Source organism: Dermochelys coriacea, chromosome 1 (genome assembly GCF_009764565.3).
Source record: "Dermochelys coriacea isolate rDerCor1 chromosome 1, rDerCor1.pri.v4, whole genome shotgun sequence".
Lineage (NCBI taxonomy): Eukaryota > Metazoa > Chordata > Testudines > Dermochelyidae > Dermochelys > Dermochelys coriacea.
Window position 1 is genome coordinate 235,204,721 of NC_050068.2, and position 24,360 is coordinate 235,229,080.

General features: G+C 38.3%; 2 protein-coding genes across 7 annotated transcripts in view; one reads left to right on the forward strand and one right to left on the reverse strand.

The window, feature by feature from the left end:
• The window catches only part of RECQL (RecQ like helicase), a 30,247-nt gene extending 19,108 nt beyond the window's left edge, over nt 1-11,139 (forward strand). For all 6 annotated transcript variants that reach the window (XM_038391092.2, XM_038391101.2, XM_038391132.2 and 3 more), the window contains 4 exons: nt 621-715; nt 4,231-4,450; nt 5,907-6,036; nt 7,560-11,139. In XM_038391092.2, the coding sequence (XP_038247020.1) occupies nt 621-715; nt 4,231-4,450; nt 5,907-6,036; nt 7,560-7,730 (616 nt within the window). In that variant the 3' untranslated portion in view covers nt 7,731-11,139. The remainder of the gene's footprint in view (nt 1-620; nt 716-4,230; nt 4,451-5,906; nt 6,037-7,559) is intronic.
• A 2,203-nt stretch (nt 11,140-13,342) lies between these two features.
• PYROXD1 (pyridine nucleotide-disulphide oxidoreductase domain 1) lies at nt 13,343-24,354 on the reverse strand. Its single transcript, XM_043516683.1, has 5 exons — nt 24,278-24,354; nt 21,033-21,137; nt 16,963-17,075; nt 16,556-16,693; nt 13,343-15,579 (listed from the first exon to the last, which is right to left on the reverse strand). Exons 2-5 carry the CDS (start codon nt 21,118-21,120, stop codon nt 15,331-15,333), a joined length of 588 nt encoding a protein of 195 aa, XP_043372618.1. The 5' UTR covers nt 21,121-21,137; nt 24,278-24,354; the 3' UTR covers nt 13,343-15,330.
• Between the last annotated feature and the right edge of the window lie 6 nt (nt 24,355-24,360).

Here is a 24,360-nt window from a genome sequence, read left to right on the forward strand (position 1 = left end):
AAGAAGTAGAAGTAGTTGTATTACAGCTGTAATACAAGTCAGCCAAAAGCATGTAGGTTTCAAGCCCCTTTCAGTGTATGTACTGGAACATTTTTTTTTTTTTGAGATATCAATACATAATAGTCAAACTGGATCAGAGTCCTGTTTAATCTGATATGCTTCAGAAGAAGGTGGAACTACTGCCCTCGACAATGTTCTTGGCCAGTTTAGTGAATACTGTACAGCAGGAGTAGGGGAAAATCTTGGCCTAATCTAACAATCCAATTGATATTTTGAAGCGTTAGAATCAATAGTCCTTGTCATTTTCATCCTACTTACTGGAATTGCAGATGCTGTTCATTTTCATGTAACTAATCTTTCCTCTTTAAATAAGCTATTCACTCAACAATAGTCATAGCAGTGAATGCCATAGATATTCATATGTTGTGGAAAACAGTATTTCCTTCATCAGTTATACTTCTTGAGTGACCATTTTTTCTTTTTTTTGAGACAAGGTAGGATCACTTAAGTGGCTTTCTCTACACCATTCATTGGATGTAATATATATGTGCATCTGTATTTTGCAATCTTACTTTTGCCTCATCTCTTAAAAAAAAAAAAAAATACATCTATACTCTTAGGTGTCGCCGCGTATTGATTGCTCAGCATTTTGATGAAGTGTGGGATTCTGCAAACTGCAACAAAATGTGTGATAACTGCTGTAGAGAGAAGCTTTGTAAGTAAACTGATGTTTAATCTGAAAGCAGACAGTAGAGTTACTATATGCTTCAAAGAAATGTCCAGTCTAGACAAGGTGTTTAAAGTCTTCTAAAAGGGAATTCAACTAATAGGTCAATCATGTAGGCAGGGTAGTAGCACTGCCTATTTATTAAGGTTGCGCAACACTTCTCATTGCAAGACCCTGTTTTCATTTGCTTATAAATTTGCCTAACTTTAACCATTTGGGCTGAAATTTTCTATGCTGCTGGGTATCTTCCTTAGGCTGAATTCTTAAATTTTGGCCAAAACAGTCCAGCTGTATTCAAGAACTAGACTAAGGGAAAACATGTTGTTTTGTTAAAAATATATTCTAATATCCTTTTTTTTTTTTTTTTTTTTTTTTTTTTTTTTGAGAAGCTTTAGTGCCCTAATGCTTTGCAACAGGCACTTGAAATTTGGCCAGGGTAGCTTTTGTGTCAGATGTGCCTTTTTGCTGTCCCTGTGAAAATCTGCCCAAAGTTGCCTATCTCTTTGGAAAAAAAAATTAAGTTCACACATGGTCAGTAGAGACTATTTAGAATTCAGCAGCTAAAATCTCTGAAGAAGATTCCATTCACGCTGGGCATGCTCCAGCCCCCAGGCCTCCTATGTGTGATCAAACTGCACATGTGCCATTACCACAGAGCAGCTAGCATGCTCTGGGCTGGGGTTAAGCCAGGATTGTGGATGATCAAAAGGACTTTCCCTGTAATTGCTGCTCTGGACTGGGGTTAGGCCAGGCTCTGGAATTGAGAGCAGGGAGGCTGTCTGGGCTGTGCTCTCCATGACTCTCTCCTGGTGCCCAGGCTGTATGGAGGAGGAAGGTGCCTGATTTTAAATGCAGAGGGGACTAGATGGAGATTGGGGGTGAGGGAGAGGAGTTGATTTTTGGGACACGGAGCCTGGTGAGGGTAGTGGAAGAGAGAAACTGGGAGTTGAGATGTTTGGGACTGACTGGGAAAGGAGACTGAGAGCTGGGATGGTTGGGAGGCAAGTCTAAGGAGTGCAGACTGGGACTGTGGTGGGCAAGGAGAATGGGATTGGGATGAAGAGGCAGGGGTGGGAAAGAGACAGGACTGGGATAGGAATGGTTTGGAGGGGACGGGACAGAAAGAGGAATAGGCAGAAGGGTCTGTGCCCACTAGAGCACACTATTTTTCAGAGCCTGAAATGGAACCAAAGATTCCAGTGTCTCACCATTCCTCTGCTGTCAACAATTAAACACTGGCAAAGTGTGTGCGTGGTGTTCCCCCCTCTAGTGCTGGTCCACACAGAGGATGACAACCTACAATTGCTCTGTTACTTTTGCACTGAATGAGGCAGGGGTCCTGTGGGAAAAGTAGTGTGTGATCATGTTTTTAAAGACTGATCACATTAGGGCTACAGGCTTGTCATGGTGATGTAAAAACTCATGGATACTGTGGTTTCTCTGACTAACCTCTGGAAAGATTCTTGGTGGGTCGTCCCACTGGCCTGGTCTTGGGAGAGGAGAGGGGTTGGAGAGCAAGCCCACCTTGCACTCACTCTGCAGTGGCAGTTCTTATCCTATGGGGTAGGGCGTTGTTGCCTGGCACACGGGATTGCAGCGCCACTCACATTTGGCTCTGCCGCCCCTCTGTTATGAGTGGGGGGGATGGCTGAGCCAAATCTGAGTGAGTGGTGTTACAACCAGGTGCACAGGGTTACAGCACCATTCACTCGAATTTGACCCAGTCATGACAGAGGGCCGGAGGGGCCAAACCTGAGCAGTGCTGTGATCTCAAGTGCCAGGTCACGACACCCGGGTTAGTGAGCTGAACCAAACCCTGCAAGACACAGGAGCTGCTGCTACCTGTGCCGAAGGTGAGTGTGGGGCAGGCTCAAGACCCCCTTCCCAGGATCCCCCTCTGACCAGCCCAGGATTAGCATTGCAGTGCCAGAGTAGAGGGTGCTGCTGCAAGTAGTTGGTGCCCCTTTGGTGGGGTGAGGGGGCAGTGGAGGAGAAGGACACTGGGACGCTATAATTTTGAAGTGAGATAGTTGAATTTAATTTGTCAGGGCATTTTTTTAATCAACAATCACGGAGCAGTCACTAAACTTTTATGAAAGTAATTGTTACAACTCTGATTTATGACTTTTAAAAAAGTGCCAGGACAAATCTGCAGCCCTAATCATCATACATATACACAAGGAGGCAGAACGAAGGTTGCAGGCAACCTTAATTCTGGCATTTTGTAACTTTTGAGTCCTTTTCTTTGCACTCAAAGAAATATTATATTAAAAATAGAGTGCTCAAGAAGGAGGGAATGTAAACACAGCAGTCCTACCATTTACATAGCACCTGTCGTCCAAAGATTTCAGAGCGATACAAACATCTTAATAGCCCTGTGTAGTATCAGCTTGGAGTAAAGCACAGGAATCCTGATTCTCCAGTCCCCAGCTCTGATCACTAGATTACATTCCTTCGCTGTGCACTTGCTCGCTCGCGCGCGCGCTCTCTCTCTCTCTCTCTCTCTCTCTCTCATTTTTCTTCAAATGATAGGCTGGGAGAAACATGTATGAAGATGTTTGAATGGCTTTTTTGGAATAAAATTTTTGGAAATTGCTTGTATACAATATTTTTTTTTTAATTTTTGTAAGTAATAAAGTATTTGATGATAATTAGAGATGAGGCTTGAACAGTAAAGTTCAGATAGGGAACTGAATGTAAGCCTAGTTTGGATATTCCAAAAACCTGGGTTTTTGTTTGCACCTGTATCTAATAAGAACTGGTCAGTGAAAAATATTTAAAGGATGACCTGTCTGATTTCTATTTTATTCTCAATCTTCTGACATAGTCATGCCTGTGGAGAACTTTACTTTAGTAGCATTAGGTCAGGGTCTGGGCAACTTGCCATGAAAAAGACACTCCTTTCAGTGACCCACACTGGATACTGTTACAGTCTGTCTCATAGCCATTTCTATCCACTTTCCCATTGGAATAAATTTGCTTGAGGCTTTTCTGTTTTTTTTTTTTAAAAATGTGTATTCTGTCTCTAGTCTGTAAACTCCTAAGACATTTCTTGCCTCAATTTATATGCGCTAAAGCTCTGTGTAACTTTACTTTGCTCTGCTCTGTAAATGTTTCAGAATAAATACCACTGGGGGGGAGACAACCCAGTTACAAATAATATATTACCTAGTTTGTGAGTCAGCAAAATGCCACAAATAACAAAAACAGTGAAGTCACATCACATGTCCAAATGAGATTTAAATTGCTTCCTACCTAAATTAGGAGACTTATTCATGACAAGCTACTATAAAATCCATTTTTAAAAACCTAGCTGGATGTATCGGCTTTATTATTTGAAATGTCAATGTTGTTCCTATGTGACTTGAACAATACATGATAATCACAAACATCTGAGTTCAAAATATTACAGCGGTATAGAACTTTTATATTTTATTGAAAAGTAACATCTCTGGCACAGTATGCTTTGTTTTGAAGTAATACTCCTCTTCTTTCCCTTGTAGCATTTGAGAGAATGGATGTAACGGGATACTGCAGGGATCTAATCAAAATACTAGAGCAAGCGGATAACATGAGTGAAAAACTCACTCCACTGAAATTAATTGATGCCTGGCTGGGCAAAGGTGTGTCAAAGTTAAGAGTGGCTGATGTTGTTCCTCCAACGCTCCCTCGTGATGAACTGGAGAGGATTATTGCCCATTTCATTCTGCAGCAGTATCTGAAGTATGTGTGACCATTTGAAATCTTCTAATTACAGTAAAAGTTGTGTTATCTGGCACTTTACCAACCAGAAAGCTCTAGAAACCAGCATTTCTGGTATCTCCCAATACAAATCCTCAATAGGTTGCCAGGTGTCTGGTTGTCCCGCTGCTCCATGCACTGCTCCCGCCCCAAATGCTGGCTCTGCAGCTCCCATTGGCTGGGAACCAATGGGAGCTCTGGGGGCGATGCCTGCGGGCAGAGGCAGTGTGCAGAGCCGCCTGGCCACACCTCCACCTAGGATCTAAGGGACATGTTGCTGCTTGTGGGGAGCTACCTGAGGTGAGCACTGCCCGGATCTGGCACCCTAACCCCCTGCCCGACCTTCCACCCCCCCGCACCGAAACTCTCTCCCTCCATTGGTAAGTATAACTCTTAGTTAACTTGAATTTTTGACTAACCAGCTCCCCCATGCCTCCAGCATGCTGGATACCAAATCTTTTACTGACCTATTTTCTCTGCAACAGTACTGTTTTGGTATAATATCACAGAAGTGGATGTTTTAGCAATTCCTTCATTTCAGAAGCTTCTAACCTGACTATAAAAAGTTTGCACAGAATATTATTTTTCTGTTTACTCTTGAAAAATAATCCCTATAACATTTTTAAGACAAAAGTTAAAAACTTTTTAAAAAAATAGACATTTGTGGCTTAAAGTAATACTTTTGCTTTTGTAGCTTAAAAAAGCTGCTGCTTCTTTTTTTGGGGGGTGGGGGTGGGAAGTAAATGCTAAATTTTGTAATGATAGTCCCCAATCCTGCAACAAGTGCCACTGAGGCAAACTGACTGTTGCACTTGTGCAGCACCACCTTGACTGCATTGAGATGAGATGGGCAAAAAAGATTGCATGTGCAGAACCTATTGCACCATTAGGGGTTTACTGTGGCATGTGAGACTTAAGAAAACACAACGAAAATGACACCGATTTCATTTTGTAACCTGTGATTCCATGTATATGTGCTGCTTTCTTTTCAACATAAGGACCTCTGAATATATGGGACTCTGACATCTCATGATCCTAACTTTCTATCATGAACAAAAAATGACAAAGGATTTACACATTTGACCTTCATGAGCCTGAGTGGACAGGAAGGTTGACTGAGTCAAAACATTCTTTTATTTTTTTTTTCTCGCTTAGTGTCCAGATATCATATTATTTGTATCCCACTAGACCAATGAGAAGTGCCAAAAAGTCAGCAAAATAAAGTGGCACTTAATACCTTATTTCAAGAGCCAATCCTGCCAACTGCCATTTTAATTCAGTGATTATTTGCTTGCATAGGTGCAACAGGATCAAGGAATTAGTGGGGCATCTATTCATAACAGTTCCTAAATGTCTCCACATTTCCCCCTCATATCTATTCTGCTCACACTGCTCCTGTTTCCAGTTTTTTCCTCTGACTGTAGCTTAACTTTTGCAGAGAAGACTTCAGTTTCACAGCATTTGCTACAATATCCTACTTGAAAATTGGACCCAAAGCTGATCTGCTAAAAAATGAGGCACATGTTATCACCGTGCCCGGGAGATCAAACAAAAAAAGTGTTGACAAGGTATGTGCGTGTGCGTGTGTGTGTGTAATATATATATTGACTACTTATATGATTATTTTCCATTAGTATTTACCGCAGCTGGTTAGTGCCCGTTTACTATGTGTAAAATTAAGAATGTTTTTTCCTCAGTGTATTCCTCCTCTACCTCATTAAATATGTTTCTTTTGACCCTTTTGCAGTAGTCTTTCCAATTACACATTTTAAGTTCAGTACTGATTTTTAAAAAAAAGTTCAGAAGTGTTGTGTTCTCTTTACATTTCACCTGAGCGGATTTACTCCTTCTCACTGTGTGTAATACAGTGGAATTAACATGAGTGATGAATGCATTTATAATCATATTTCAGCAAGAATATAATTCCAGGTAATATAAATATTAAACCACAAGACTTACAATTGTCATTGTGAACCGTCTCTTACGGCTCTCATAAGTTACAGATTCCACATTAGGCATTATAGCGATGTTGAGGAGGGATAGCTCAGTGGTTTGAGCATTGGCCTGCTAAACCCTGAGTTGTGAGTTCAATCCTTGAGGAGGTTGTTTAGGGATCTGGGGCAAAAATTGGGGATTGGTCCTGCTTTGAGCAGGGGGTTGGACTAGATGACCTTCTGAGGTGCCTTCCAACCCTGATATTCTATTCTATGAAACCCTTTTGACAATAAGAAGTTGAAAGTTATGTAGCTATAGCAACATATTCTTTCCAGTTTTACCTATGCAAATCATTAGCAATGCTATCAATTTTAGTTGAGGTAATAGGAATTAACATCTTGTTATGTAACAAGAATGTGGACCAGTGTTTAGACTTATTTAAAATAATTGTTGCTGTAGTCACTATTAAATATAACTGAAACTGCTATTTCAAGTTGCTTCTCTATCCCCAATTAAAATATAGATTAACAAGATTGGCACTTGCATAGAATTAGGGACCAATTACATTCTGTAGCTATTTGGACATAAAGTTAAAATAGGTACAGATCCTGCCACGTTTTGCTCATGTAAGAACTGTGCCACGTGAGCAAGAGTTTACAGAATCAGACCCTTGATCAGCTCTAATGAGGCTGCAATTGGTTGCTCAACAGCCATGTTGGCTTTAGCGTTAGCAGGAATTGATCATTTGAATGGATGAAATAATAACTCTGTTGACTAGACTGAAAATCTCAAGTATTTTACATACAGCAGCTTAATATGATGTAGCAACAACATAGTCTATGTATTTGTCACAGATGTTACTGCCTTTAAAGGGGTATTTCAGGTTCAGCTGCATCATTCTTCTGAATGCAGCAGGTACTGTGGGCATAATATATTGTTAATGCTGCCCTATGAGCATTATCTTTTGAAGAAATTTGGACATGCCACAGGAACATCTCATAGATGCTGTTGTAAAAGAGTAGAACAATGGCCACAAAAAGAACTCATCTCTGCATCACCCTTAATAAAGCTTGATCATTATAGTACATTCTCAGTATGTACTGAGGAAGGAGAAAGAGAGTCTTTATCTTAATTGAGCTGTGTTTATGATCCACAGGTCAAATCTCCTCAGTCTTCTAATTCTGGAGGGACTGGTGGAAACGTACGAGAAGACATTTCTGAGACTATCCAGAACTCTGCTGCAAAGAAGACAAAAGCACAGAAACGGCGCCATTGTGAGAACAATCCTAAAACAAAGAAGCTTAAGATTGAGGAAGACGATGACTAGCTGGTAGTCCTGGACTGAATTTTACAATGAAAAGTATATCTAGGATCCTACCATTTCCGCTTCTCTGTGAGAACTCGGTGCAGAAGTATAATTTGTATTTTATTAATGGCTTCTTTTAAATGCAAAGGATTTGTGCGTTCCTCAGAAAGGTTGGGCAAAAAACAAATATATGCAATTTCTGAACATACAAGCAGACAAAAATCTGGCGTTATCAAAATAATCAGTCTATATCTGATGATATGGGTCTGATGTCTCATGCAGATCATTTTAATATATATTGCTTTTTTTCAAACCCTCTTTATTTTACAAAGCACACAATGTCGTAGTAAAATATACTGTAGTAATTCACTTAAACTCGTAAACGTAAAGCATCCTCATCATGCCCTCTAGCTACACTCCTTCCAATGATAGGAAAAGCAAACTAAACAGTATATATTCACATACACAACAACAAATATATTTATCACATTATCTCTTAGAAATTGGGGTCATATCTTAAATTTCTCCTGCTTGTTGTTAAGATGGAAAAATTAGCCTTCCAAGATCTGTTTAAATTTTAGAAAAGGGTATGTTTGCTTAACGGTTGTATTTTCTAAAGCATGTGAAAAAATTAGGTGCCCAACTCCTACTGAAAGTCAATGGGAGTTGGGCACCAAATTCCCTCGTGGGCTTTTCAAAAGCACCTTATTTAAAACAAAAACAAAACCCCCCTTCCTTGCCCTTGAGCATGTTTCTTTCATTTAGTTCATGTTGTATTATTTGGTGAATGTACAAACAACAATTTCACTAATGAATTTGACCAAGAAAATAACATGTCATTACCTTTAAACACAAATTATAGAACTAGTTCAACATACCTCAGCTTGGACTTCATCCTGCTCCCATTGAAGTCAATGAGAAACTTGCCATTCACTGATGAATAATTAGGCCTAAAGTCTCACAGGAACACACATACTTCTGCTCCAATCTGTGCGGTGTTAGGATGTGGGCACTATTCTCTGATGATCTGTTGGTGCATCAGTACTTCATGGAGTAGCTATGGAAATGTGTTTTCCAGTACTCGCACTGTTAAGTGTTTGAGGCCTAGAATATGGCCTACCTTAAATTTATCTACTGCAGTATGACCTCTCAACCCTAATTTTTTAGCTTAACCACTTTGTCTCTGAGAAACATACATATGTATTCATTTATGCACACCTGTTATTTTTGTAGACAGCAAAGAGAGCACAAGCCACTGAACAATCCCTATTTGTAAAATACTGCTGATACTTATTTACAACAGCTTAGATAATGATAGCAAATAAGGCAGCTTTTGTTGGCTCATCTGTCAGAAACTAGGAAGTAAATCAATGTTTTTAGCAGACAGAAAAGAACAGAATTTACTAACAAAGACCTTGGACAAGATCCTCAGGTGGGGCAAGTTGGCATAGTCCCACATGTCAAGGGAATAATCAGTGTGGATTTACACTACCTAAAGATCTGGTCCCTCAAATTCAAATTTCTACAGGAGAACGTAAAATCATTTTTGAACTGATTGGAAATATTTTATTTTAGGAGAAGTTTGAGATGGCACACTGTAGCTGAACGTTATCATTTTTGTTTGCAGTGACACCCTGAGAGCTTGAAACAGTCAAAGGAACATGTCAAACTTTATTTTATCTTTAAATATGCATCCAAAGGGTTGATGATCTAAGGTTACCAATAGCTCTACAATAACAATCAGGATTATCAGGCAAGCTGTGTGCGTTAGTCAATCTGAGAAAGAATTGTCTTAATGTGTAACAATTCTATCTGTCACTCCTAAATCCTGAATATACATGGCCTTGTTTATATTCAGTAGCACTGTGCAAGTAAAAGCATGTTGTTTGATAGCAGGATGCCATGTGGCCACTGCAGGTTTTGTAAAGTGGTTTGTTGGGGTTCATCCTTGCCCCTACTGCCTAAGGCAAAATGCATTCATGTGCTTTAAAGTGTGTGTATCTTTTACATATGTATATTAGAGATGGACCCAAGCCCCTAGAACTTTGGTGAAGTTCTGATCTGGATCTGAAATATGACCCATGCCCATGCCTAAAATTTTTCTTATCCCATATAAACAGAAATTTACATTTTTACTAGCTGAATTTTGTCCTGGTGGGCAATCTGTATATCAGCTACTTAAAGTGATGCTATTGACATGAAAAAATGCAGATCGCTGAAATTTAGTGGACAAAACTTGCACAAATAGATTAATCGCTTTAATGGGGTGGTGTGAGGAAACCTCAGGACTGCATTGTTGTGCTGGCTTATGTTTCTGGGATTGGTTGTCCATAGCAGGTTCATCCTTAATGTGCTAAGTGGTGTTTGTGGCGCCGAACTAGTTAATCAAAACTGTAATAATTACTGGGACAAAGAAATGATGCTGAAAAATGATCTATTAAATCATAGGGAAGGTTGGTGATAGGACAACAACTGGTCTTGATAAATATTCTGAAAGCGCAGGGAATTTAGCACATACAGCTAAAGTTTGTAGCTTTGGTATTAGCTTTTGACTATGATGCCATGTACACTGGCCCTGGAATAGAATTTGGAAAGTGAGTTTAAATATTGTTCCAAACAAAACTAATTTTGAATAGTCTTTGGCCTGTTTTGCTGGAAATGCATTCAAAAACAGTTTTCAAATTCTGTTCCCATTGGGAACATAAACATTGACAGGACCTGAGGCTGAAGAGGTGGGAGATTTCATCATAGAAGGGATAGAAGGGAATATGAGTGGAAAATGGAGTGTTTGAGAGATCCCCGCCAAACCATTACTCTTGTTTTTTGCTATAAATCTATCCTGGTGTTTTTTTCCCACATATAAGCTTGCAGAAAGTCTAGGGTTGAATTTTTTTAGTATTGTACATTAACAAATCACAGTGGATCAGAATTGAAGTGACTATGGAATAGGTACCCAATTCTACATCACATATGGCTTACGACCTAATAGCAGTCCTGGTCCACCCTTCTTTTGTTATAACTGCAGGATGATAACTGCCAGGCTTTTATGCTAGCAAGCTCAAATGTCAAGCAATTTTTAATCTCAAAGATACGAATACAAATGTTATGGTTTTTATTAAATGTAGACAAATTTATGTAAGTGGCCTGTAGGCACCTGGTTGCACACTGACATTCTTACCTGCACATGTGCACTTAAACAGGAAATATTTTCATAGAAGTGATTGTACTGACTTTTTGCACTGTGTTACAGAACTGGGCATTGTATTTCTTTGAAAGCTCACTATTTTGCTTCAAAATGTTGTAGCTTGAAACAATTGCTGTACTTTGTTTTGTGTTTCTGAATAGTGTATTTTAACTATATATGCTTGATATAGAAGAACAATGGCTACAATAGTGGCAAATGAGTAAATCAGAGTTCTGGCCACAGGAAGTTCTAGATTTTCTTCAATTTAAGATGAATCTTGTTCCCTTCCCCTCTCCCTGGCATCTGTCTCATTCTGTGCCATTATCTCTAACTTGCAAATCGTATCTGACTTACTGTTTAACATGTAGGAGTCTCATAAAATGCTTTGTTTAAATGGGCTAAGCAGGAAACTACCATTCCCATCAGTTCCCTTGCCCCTGACCATCTATGATTGATGTCATCCCATTCCCCTGGTCCATAGTGGGAGGAAGCAGCAACTCTATGGAAGAACCTGACCCAGCAAATCTTGCTTTGGAGGAGTGGTGGCTGCATGATAAATTTGGAGTAGCAGGGGAGTCATAGGTAGAGCTCATACTGTGCATGAACTGGTTGTGAGTAGTAGATGTTGCAACCAGATCAGGTAGTGCAGAACCTGTGGGCAAGCACCAGAGACTGGGCAGGAAGCAATTGCAGAGGAGCCTCAATAATACACTCCACTAACCTATCCTGGCCTTAAAACCTGAAAACTCCTATTTGCCTCTAGCTGAGATTGGAGTGGAGAGGCACCTAGATACCAGTCTTGAGGAACCCTAGCACCCACAGCCCTCCCCTCACCAAGCCCAACTATAGGAACCACTGTTGTTCCACCTTAAATTGCAACTGTCTAAGCCACTGTTGTTAGAGTATTTGCAACCTTCCCCTTTTGGCCAGCCCTAGTAAAATGTCCCTTCCTTTAGCCATGTGTATGAGTAGTAGTTGGGACCCATTTGGTCTAAGTGCCTAAAAGTTGAAGTGCCTTCAGTGCTTGCCACAGGTGTGGTACACATGGTGTGCTACTAGGTACCTTAGAAGTTTGGTGTACCACAGCAAGAGCAGCTGTAATAGTTATGCTATTTCTTATGTCAGATATCCTGACTTGCAGCTATTTTTTAAACACACAAACTGTTACTTTGGCATGGATGGCTTTAAAAATGGATATTGGTCTGTTAATCAGAAATTTTGGTGCATTTTGTGAAATTTATAAAACTAGCATTTAGCCAAGTCTTTTGGCCAACTTCATGCAAATTAATTATGAAGGCTAGAAATGTGTACAAGCCCCATCGGCAAAATCTCAAAGAAATTGTTTAGCCATCTTTTATCCTAGGAAAGAAAACAGCTAATATTTTTAGGGTTTGGCTAAACTCTGCAAGTTTTAATCTGGGAAAATTCTGGCTGTTAATGCGTTTTCCCAGGATGAGGTTGGTGGGACTGGACCTCTGCTGGAATATCAGGCCCCTCTTTCATGCTACAGCAGTTGTTCTCCACAAGCTTTCCTTTGTAAGGTTCCATGGTAGGGTTAGTGAGAAGTACATTTGGGTCACTTTTTCCAAAGCTAGCTGTTGCACTGATATCTGTTCGTAGAACCTGAAACAATAGCTCAGAGGTGTGACCTGCCTCATTTGAATGGATGCTAATCACATGCTTAATGATAATACTTTAAGTGTTTACATTTAACTGTGAAGATCTTTATAATATGGTTTTTCCTCTTACCCCTGAATGACCAATCGATTGGGAACAGTGGCTTTTTTTAGCCCTACTAAATGAGTGGGTGGGAGAGAGTACCACCACTTTCTTCCCCAAACGTAAAGAGCTCTAGCAGATCTGAACACCCAAAGAACCAAGCAGGTCACACAAACCTCAACCAGGGGAAGCTAACCTTGTGAAGCCCAGTAGAACTGATGGACTTGGTATATTCAACCCCCACAAAGGGACTTAACTATATTCTGAACTCCTGTTAATGGTACTTGTGTGGGCAGAGCTTAGAATATCACTACCTTCTCCTGCCATACATACTTTTACCCCAGGGCCTCATCCTTCAAACACTGAAATCAGTGTTTTTTTGTCATTGACTTCTTTGAAGTGTGGAGTCCACATTTTTTTAAATAACAATTGCTATTTTTTAAATAAATAACAATTGCTGCACAGAAACAGTAGGCAGGTAACACATCATACCAGAATGCTGGAGCATGGTCTGAGGCATTACATGATGATTATGAAAAAAGGCTGCTTTCCAAAGTGTGGCTTTGATCACCTTAACTATCGTTTGCTTCCCTTACCAAACCTTCATATGGATCTATATTAACAGTCCATACCACCAAAGAAAATCTTCTCTTTTCTTCTGCAGTACAACCTCCCCTCCCCTTCACCAAAAGAAAAAAAATTTTATAGGTGAATTTAATAAGCGAGTGACTTCACATCCTTAAATGTAGATTTAATAGGTGCAGACATGATGCTCTGGTAAATCACCTACATAAATATGCATTTGTCAAGATTTAAAAAAAAAAAAAAAAAAAAAACCAAGTACCTACAATAAAGCTATATTTAGGCACCTGTAAGGTTAGTTCTCAAATTTTCAAAATTCTTACATGCTGCATTTATCTAACAGCTTTTCCAGGTGGTTAAAACACCATTTATCTGCTGCTGATTTGGCTGGGGCCAGGGAGGGTGGTCACAGCTGATATGCTTGTAGGCTAGTGCTTCATGATAAATAAGCCAAGTTCCTCACAGAAAAGGTAAAGTTTCATCCTTATCTCTTACAGTCATGCTTCCCTTCCCCCCCTTTCTCTGAACAGCAGGTGTCAGTGATGGAGAGTCTGTAATAATGCTGAACTTCCTTGTTTCAATATTTTTGGCTCTGAGCCCTAGTATAGTTTTGACAATAAATGGAAAATTAGACTGTTACATTTAAGACTTTTTTTTTTCAGCAATATCCACAGATACCAAAATCGTTTTGTACTGCATAAAAACTACTTGTTTTGATTGATCTTTATTGTTTCTTGTAGTAATTTCAGTGTGTGTTAAGACTAAAGCTTAAAATTTCCTAAAGGATTAAACACCACTTAACTGAAAGCTTCCCTTTAAAGTGGAATTAATTCACTCCTGCTTGTTTATGAACAGCAATGAATACTACATAATTAGGCTAAAGGGATTTTCTGGAAGAAGTTTCGATGAAAATGGCCATCCTGATTCAGTGGCGTGCACTGTACTGTTAGTGTAATTTTAAAAAGAAAAAAATATTGCTTTGGAAATTAATACTTGGCTCTTTTATATTAAAATATCTCATTGCTGTAGCTTGCACTATAGAATACAGAGAAGATATTTAGGAATGGCTTTAAAGTTTTTGGCTCCTTTGAGCACTTATTTTCAAGGGTTAACAGATACTGAAAGCTATCTGCAGGAAATGCTTGAGATTTGAATTGGTTTGTACCATCACCATTTATAACATGCCACTTATATAACTTCCAACATACTAGGTGCTAGATTATTATTGTAAATTTATTTTAGTGGCAGAAATAAAAAAAAATTATTTTGCAGCTCAAAATTAAATATTCCATTGGCACTTGCCACAATACAAGTTTTAGGCTTTAATACCTCCACAAACTCCTCCCTGGAAACAAAGTGCAAATAAGTCTGAGGGAGCAAAAAAGTCATAGCAAAAATGAGCCCGTTTTAAAAGTGTCTTTTTTAAATGCCAGGGTCAGTTACTTAGGATGAGCTTGCACACACATTTGGACACAAGGGGCCACAAAGAACTTGGTGCGTGCCCTGGACTTCCCCTTTGGGAATGGCCTGATGAAAATCTGTATAATGCCCAAACTGACATGATGTGGCAGTTTCCAAGAGTAAGGCTCCTCCAGGGGATCCTGTTAATGCAAGTCTTCCTGCCGGTGATACTGAAAATGCAGTGTGACCGCTACCCCTTTCTTTAAGTGCCTTTGTGCTCTACCAGCCCCAAATTGCTAGGCGGCACTTCTAGGACAAACCAGTGCAGTACTCCCAACACACTAGGTTAAAAATGACAAGGAAGGACAAGCCAGTTGTTAAACAATATAGAATTCCAATCTGGTTGCCACAGTTCAAGGTTTTCAAGTACTATATTACTAAAATGTGAAAAATTCCTGTTTTAAAAAAGGAACAATGACTCCCAATCTGATTTATCATAGACTTATGTACACTTTGCCCTATATGCCAAAGAATTTTTTGTGCTGCTCCATTTCAGCACGTATCTCCCACCACCCAACTGCCTGGCAGCACCAGCACTATATCTTCACTCCAGAATTGTAATTACACCTGGTTACTTGGTTAATTTACTCTGTAAATTCTGAGTAAACTGTTATATAAACCACAGCACTGAAAGTTCAAACTCTAAATAAAATCATGGAAAGCAATGTTTTTGTTTCAGTCAAAATAATCCTCTATGTCAACATTTGGATTTAGGAGATCTTCCCCATATGCTGAAAGGTCCATCTGATTTAAAATCAAGTTTTCAAAGGTTTCTTCTAAATCTGTTTCACCAATCAATACAGCTCCCATCATTCGTCCATTCTGCATCACCACTTTGACATATTCTTGCCCTTTGGTACACCTCAACATTAGTTCACAGTCTAAATCCAAACCCTGAGCATTGTACTTTCCCAAAAGCACCACCTAAAGACGGGGAGAAAAATTAAGATATTACAAGATGAACACAATGATTCAGAATCTTCTCTTTGCTGCAAACTTCAAAAAGGGTTTATGTTAATGGGAAATTCTACCCTCAGATGTGTGCAAACAACTCACTAGCTTACAGACAACATGATCTGGAGCAGAGAACTGCGTGTCAAGAGACCTGGGTTCTATTCCTCACTCTGACACCACATCGCTATATCACCTTGGGGCAGTCTGCTATCACCCTGTGATTTAATTTCCTTCTCCGTAAAAGCAATAAATTACTTATCTTTAAAAAGCACTTTAAGATTTGACCACAGTGGGAACTGCAGTGTGTATATTTTATAGTAGAATGATTTCACAGAAGTTACAAAATGGGGGTTTATGAACCAGATGACAAAATAAGATAGATTTAATCACCTTTGGAAAACTGAATTTGCTTCTCTTTTCGATCTCAGATTAAACAAGTTTGGTGATCTAAATCTCATCTCCGTGGTATTTTTCCACAACACAAAGACTATCATTTTGACACAGAGATCATAGGTGACAATCTACTTTAAAAAGCTGCCATTGGAACACAACTGATTTGAAGAGTTGGGCTTAGGCGTAATCATACGTTGAGATGCAAAGCATTTAATAAACCATGTTGAGTTTGTAGTGAATATAACCACAAAATGCACCATAAGGATATAGCTAGGAATGTGTGTCAAAGATGGAGGATAAGTTCATTGACATAAGCTGAGTTGTGTTTGTAGGTGCTCTATTCAGTTCTAGTGTTTAGCCTTCAAGGTTAGCATCAATACAAAAACAATGAATGAAACATTAACAGAATGTTATATACAGTATACAATCAGTGTCTGTCAATATTAGCCAACTAAGAAATCGTTTGAGTGGCATGATGGTTTGATCAAATCAACAGATGCCAATACCAACTAATCAGTGCTTTTAAACTAACTGTTAGAATTAGTTTACTTACCTTATAATTGAAAAATTTTGTAACATGAGCAAAGAGTTCAAAACTGAAGTCCATGTCAATACATTCCCCTAAAGAATCTGCTACCATGCACTTTGCTGCATACCATCCCATTTGCCTAGCTTGGGTCCAAAGCCTCATCTAAAAAAAAAAACCACAAGTTTAATAGACATGCTATGTGTAATGAACATATCAGTTCACATATTGTATATACTCAGTAGCCTCACTCATCTAGAGATGAGGAGTGACTTGGTCTTCAGAAACAAACTATAGGTGCGCTGGTATCAGGTAGAATCATCACACTCTATTGAGGTTTACTACTTGAATTAACCTCATATGTACATACATTAGATGTACAAAAATACTGTGCTAATCCAAAGGCTAAATAGAGCACATATAAATTTATTCACCTGCTGCCACACTGGACTAGGTTCCCACGATGCAGTGCAGATATCCCCTGCTGCATAGATATCTGCTACTGAAGAGTGCATATGTTTATCCACTTTCAGACCGCCATCTTCACCTAAAGCAAACTAAGTATTTGTATGGATCAGTACTGAAGAAAAAACTACCTATCAAAAGCCATTTAATTGGAATGCTCCAGGAGATTTAAATTCATCCTGGTTAAGTGCCCATCTCATTTGCATAGTATTTGTCTTAAAGCTTTCCATCATGCCACATGTCTCTGCCACATTAAGCAACTCCATTCAACCAAAATGTGACATTTTAAAACCACATTGATATCTCTTATCCAACAGAGCAGTTCCCTGGCTACTATTGGGCAATACAGGCCAAGGTTGTTAGTAGGGCTGTCAAGCGATTAAAAAAAATTAATCACAATTAATCGTGCGATTAATAGCACTGTTAAACAATAGAATACCATTTTAAATATTTTTGGATGTTTACATTTTCAAATATAATAATTTCAATTACAACACAGAATGCAAAGTGCACAGTGCTCACTTTATATTATTATTTTTGATTGCAAGTATTTGCATTGTAGAAAACAAAAAAATGTATTTTATAATTCACCTCATACAAGTACTGTAATGCAATCTCTTTATCATGAAAGATGAACTTACAAATGTAGAATTATGTAAAAAAACCTGCATTCAAAAATAAAACAATGTAAAACTTTAGAGCCTACAAGTCCACTCAGTCCTACTTCTTGATCAGCCAATTACTCACACAAACAAGGTTGGTTACAATTTGCAGGAGATAATGCTGCCCGCTTCTTGCTTACAATGTCACCTGAAAATGAAAACAGGCGTTCGCATTGCACAGTTGTAGCTGGCGTTGCAAGATATTTACGAGCCAGATGTGCTAAAGATTCATATGTCCCTTCATGCTTCTAGCACCATTCCAGAGGACATGCTTCCATGCTGATGATGGATTCTGCCTGATAACGATTCAAAGCAGTGTGGACTGATGCATGTTCATTTTCATCATCTGAGTCAGATGTCACCAACAGAACGTTGATTTTCTTTTTTGGTGGTTTGGGTTCTGTAGTTTCCGCATCCAAGTGTTGCTCTTTTAAGACTTCTAAAAGCATGCTCCACACCTCGTCCCTCTCAAATTTTGGACAGCACTTCATATTCTTAAATCTTAGGTCGAGTGCTGTAGCTATTTTTAGAAATCTCACATCGGTATCTTCTTTGCATTTTGTCAAATCTGCTGTGAAAGTGTTCTTAAATGAACATGTGCTGGGTCATCATCCGAGATGGCTGTAACATGAAATATATGCAGAATGCAGGCAAAAAAGAGCATAAGACATACAATTCTCCCCTCGCCCCCCACCCAGGAGTACAGTCAAATTTAATTGATGCATTATTTTTTTAATGAGCATCATCAGCATGGAAGCATGTCCTCTGGAATGGTGGTCGAAGCATGAAGGGGCATATGAATGTTTAGTATATATGGCAGGTATTGCAGCCTTGCAATGCCGGCTACAAAAGTGCCATGCAAATGCCTGTTCTCACTTTCAGGTGACATTGTAAATAAGAAGCAGGCAGCAATATCTCCCATCAATATAAACAAACTGGTTTGTCTGCGATTGGCAGAATAAGAAGTAGGACTGAATGGACTTGTAGGCTCTAAAGTTTTACACTGTTTTGTTTTTGAGTGCAGTTATGTAACCAAAAAAATCTGCATTTGTAAGTTAAACTTTCACGATAAAGAGATTGCACTTCAGTACTTGTATGAGGTCATTTAAAAATACTATTTCTTTTACCATTTTTACAGATTATTTTTGCAAATTTTTGCAAATACTTGTAATCAAAAATAATAATATAAAGTGAGCAACTGTGCACTTTGTATTCTGTGTTGTAATTGAAATCAATATTGAAAATGTAGAAAAACATCCACAAATATTTTTTTCAATTGGTATTCTGTTATAAGTGCAATTAATTGTGATTAAATTTTTTAATCGTGATTAATTTTTTTGTTAATCACATGAGTTACTGCGATTAATTGACAGCCAACTAGTCAGATTTGTGACCTTTAGCCCTGCTTCTAATATGACTCCCTATAATTGTCAGGAGAAGAAACCATCATCACAAAGCAGCTTGTACAATTGAAACTGTCTTGTTAAAACAGAAAACTCATTCATTTTAGTTGAAGAAAATAGGTTCCCAGAGGCAGGTCACATTAAAGCAGCTTTTCCAACTATCTATGTATGTCCTAGTTAAACATCTTTGGCTGAGCTAATAAAACACTTCTCCATATTATATGCAAGAGCTAAATGTAATTTCTCAATACCACTCGATTGTATCATTCAAACATAGAGACACTCAAAATGGCAAAAATAAATTAGTTAAAACATGTGGTGTGGCTTCTTCTTTTAGAGGCTGCTTATTCTTTTCCTACCCTGTACTACAAGTCAGCCTTCATTCCTGAATACATCCACACTATTCTGCTGCAATCTCATTTATTTTATTTAGTTTATGTACAGCAGCATCCCATTTGGATATAATGGATTAAATTAATCCCTTCTGTAAATTTACCGACTAAATTAATTTAATCTGGCCCAATATCAAAAACCTGATGCTATTGGCAATGGCAGCTCCCTTTTCTGCAGCTTCACCACAATCAATCATGTTCAGCATGCTGCTTCCCACCTTTTTACACATACAAAGAAGGGCTATCACACCACCCCCATCCTCAAACTATTTCTGTGGCTCCGCATTCATTTCAGAATCCAGTTCAAATTGTTGACTATGATTTTTAAAAGCCTTCTGTAATCTTGTTCCAGCCTTCCTCATGCTCTTCTCTTTCTACTTCCCTGCCACCTCCTTTTGCTTGATCATCAGCAGACATCTTGTCCCTTTTCCCCAAATCACCCAATGGCAGTTTCTCACACAGAAAGGCTCCATATTATTCAGGAATTTATACCTATAGGTCAAAATCCAACACTTCAAATTCAATCCAAAACAGGCAATCAGTATAGACTACAGATGTAATGTGCTCTGTTTGAATATCTGTTTAATAAGCAGCTAGGAATATTCAATATTAACTTAATTTTCACAGTAGTTTTAAATTGTAGTCCCACAGAGAGCACGTTAATATGTGCTGTTCATATTTACATAAAAACTATTAGAACACAGTTTAAAATGGAGATCAGTGCTGTGTTTTACAAGTGATCTGCACATATTTTTCTTTTAAAGTGAGCTAACTCTAAAATCCATATGTAGCATTGGTAAGACGGTCATTGGTACTTCTATGATTCTAAACTTATTTTAACTTAAGATCGCCTGAAGTGGAAGTCAGCCAGATTACACTCCATTGTAACACATCAGCATACATTAATTCCTTGGTGTTACAGATAGCACAGAACCCCAGGGAGCATGAAGTTTTGTTTTTAGTACATGGCGTAGCTTTGCAAGGGTTCTTTTTTTTTTTTTTTTTTTTAATTTATTGATATCCCATAGGGATGTAACAAAGGAGTACGAGTGACTTCACAAGCAAGTCAGCATGTAGCAGTAATTCACAATTTACATTTCATACCTCAATAGTGAACACTAGGTAAGAAACAAAGATGCTTTTGTAATATCAGCTGTATGTTTTGCTCAGGGACTGGTGTTTTACCAATACCGTAAAACATGAAAAAACAAAAAACACTCTTAACATAGATATAAGTATGGGAAGCAGCATGATCTCAACATGCAACTATGACATTAAAATTTGAGAATTTTTAGACCAGCTTTGATATTGATTTGGTCCAATTATAAGAGCCCATAACTCTACAGAAATTCATTTTTTACTATATTAGGAATTTCTAGTGTAGTCAATTTCATAGCATTTACTTCATTTTAAAATTTGTTTGCAACATGCAAAATCCTTACCTTTCAACATTTTATCTTAGGAAATGTAACATAAAATAGCTACCAAAGTATATTTTCTTTTGTTTTGAAGTTAAAACCAACTTTAATTTAAAAAGAAGAAAGTCAGTAGTTATATTTAATAATGACCCTTACATTATTACCATCAAGAAATGGCTTAACATTTGGCACAACTCCAGTTGCACTGACAATGAAATCACAGCCATATATCTTCCCATTGGTTAATTCCATATATACAGGCCACAGCTCTGAAAAAGTGAAAATTCTAACCTGAGAACACAACCAATGCATGTTATTATTTTAATAAGACATGAAATACACACAGAATAATAATTACTTGCGAACAACCTACCTTATTGGTCAGGACCACCTGACCAGTATGGTGACAGTCACTGTGAAATGCTCAGGGAAATTAGAGTGGCTACAAGAACAGAAAACCCAATAAAAATGAAGGATTTCAACTCTCCCCAGATTGACTGGGAACATGTCACCTCAGGACAGGGTACAGAGATAACATTTTTAGACACCATTAATGATTGTTTCTTGGAGCAGCTAGTCCTGGAACCCACAAAGGAAGAGGCAATACTTGATTCGGTCCTAAGGAGGAGCACAGGATCTGGTCCAAAAGGTGAATATAGCTGAACCACTTGTTGTTAACAACCATAATGTAATTAAATTTAACATCCTTCTAGAGGGGAAAATACCAAAGAAATCCACCACAACAGCATTTAACTTCACAGAGGGGAACTACCCAAAAATGAGGAAGTAATTGAATGGAAATTAGACGGAACAGTCACAAGAGTGAAAGACCTGCAAGCTGCATTGAAACGATTTAAAAATACCGTAATAGAGGCTCAAAATAAATGTCAAATTAAAAAAAAACCGTTAGAGGGGGAAAAAATGCTACCATGGCTAAACAACAGAGTAAAAGAGATGTTAGAGGCAAAAAGGCATCCTTTATAAATTGAAGTCAAATCCTACTGAGGAAAACAGAAAAGGAGCATAAACTCTGGCAAGTAAAGTGTACAAGTATAATTAGGTGCCCAAAAAATAATTTGAAGAACAACTTCGAAGGACACAAAAATTAACAGCAATTTTTTAAAAGTATATCAAAAACAATCAATCAGTGTGCTCACTAGACAATCAAGGAAGACAAGGCAATTGCAGAGAAGCTAAATTAATTCTTTGTATTGGTCTTCACTGCAGAGGATAAGAGGGAGAGTCTCACATCTGAGCCATTCTTTTTAGGTGACAAATCTGAGGAACTGTCCCAGACTGAGGTTTCAACAGAGGAGATTTTGGAACAAATTGATAAATTAAACAGTAACAAGTCAGGACTAGATGGTATTCACCCAAGAGTTCTGAAGGAACTCAAACATGAAATTCCAGAACTACTAACTGTCACCTACAGCATAAATCAGCCTCTGTACCAGATAAGTGGAAGATAGTTAATGGAATGCCAGACAAATTGTTTGAAACTATAGCAAAGAACAGAATTATTAGACACATAGATTAACATATGTTGGGGAAGAGTCAATATGGCAAAAGGAAAATCATGCCTCATCAATCTATTAAAATTCTTTGAGGGTGTCAAGAAATGTGGAAAAGGGTAATCCAGCTGATATGGTGTACTTCAGAAAGCTTTTAACCAAATCTGACACCAAAGCCTGTTAAGCAAACTAAGCATTTATGGGATAAAAGAGAAGGTGCTCTCGTGGATCAGTAACTGGTTGAAAGATAGGAAACAAAGGGTAGGAAAAACTGATCATTTTTCATATTGGAAAGTGGTAAATAGCAGGGTCCCAAAGGGATCTGTATTGAAACCTGTGCTGTTCAACATATTCATAAATGATATAGAAAACAGGGTAAACAGTGTGGTAGCAAGGTTTGCTGATGATACAAAATTACTCAAGATAATTAAGTCCAAAGCTGACTGAACAGTTACGAAGCAATCTCACAAAACTGGGTGACTGGGAAACAAAATGGCAGATGTAATTCAATGTCGATAAGTGCAAAGTAATGCACATTGGAAAACACAATCCCAATTATACATATAAAATGATGGGTTTTAAATTAGCTATTACCCTCAAGAAGGAGCTCTTGGAGTCATCATGGATCTCTCTCTGAAAACATCCACTTAATGTGCCACAACAGCCAAAAAAGGTTAACAGAACGTTAAGAACCATTAGGAAAGGGGAAGATAGTAAGGTAGCAAATATCATAATGCCACTATATAAATCTATGGTATGTCCACATACTGAATACTGCATACAGTTCTGGTCACTCCATCTCAAAAAAGATATAATACAATTAGAAAAGGTACAGAGAAGGGCAACAAAAATGATTGAAAATGTATGAAACAGCTTCCACATAAGGATATATTAAAAAGACTGGAACTGTTCAGCTCAGAAAACAGAAGGCTCAGGGGGGATATGATAGAGGTCTATGAAATCATGACTGGTGTGGAGAAAGTGACAAAGGAAATGTTATTTACTCCTCCGCATAACACAAGAACAAGGGGTCTCCCAATGAAATTAATAGGCAGCAGTTTTAAAAGAAACATAAGCAAGTACTTCTTCACACATCAGACACCCTCAATCTGTGGTACCCATTGCCAGGGGATGCTGTGAAGGCAAAAAGTATAATTGGATTAAAAAATAATTAGGTAAATTCATGGAGGATAGGTCCATCAATAGCTATTAGCCAAAATGGTCAGGGATGCAACCCCATGCTCTGGGTGTCACTAAACCACTGATTACCAGAAGCTGGGACTGGATGTCAGGATGGATCACTCCCTAATTGCCCTGTTCTGTTCACTCCCTCTGAAACATCTAACCACTGTCAGAAGACAGGATGCTGGGCTAGATGGACCACTGGTTTGATTTAGTATGACCATTCTTACATTTTTATAAAATTCTAATAGGAATCATCTATATAAGATCAAAAGTTAAAGCTGGAAACAAGGTGGTCTTAGTCAATTCCCCTACCATCTCAGGATTATCCCTTTCATATTCTCTCAGACATTCAAATAAGGATAACGAAAGAACTTTTTTTTTTTTTTTCCTGTTTTTACTGTGATAAGATGTATGGCCTTTATCGGACTGTCCACATTATTAGCACAGTGTCCTGGTGATTCCAGCGGGCTTAAGTCTGGTCAACTCTATTTGCTGGTTTGGAGCCCATAGGTTAGATCCTCAGCTGGTATAAGTTTTCATAGCTTCACTGACTTAATGGAGCTATGCTAACTTGCGGAAACAGATGATCTGCCCCCACATATTTTATTTGCTTTGAAACAAATAATACAAATATATTCTACTTCTGCTATGCTTGCACCCTCAAGGAGGGTTTCAAATTAGTATCTGTATATTGTTTCTTCTGTGATACTGACCTTCCTCCGGGTGTGCATTCTGGTTATCTGAATTATCTTTAGGAAAAGACAAAGAGGTCTTCTGCAGCTGCTTGAATTCTTGC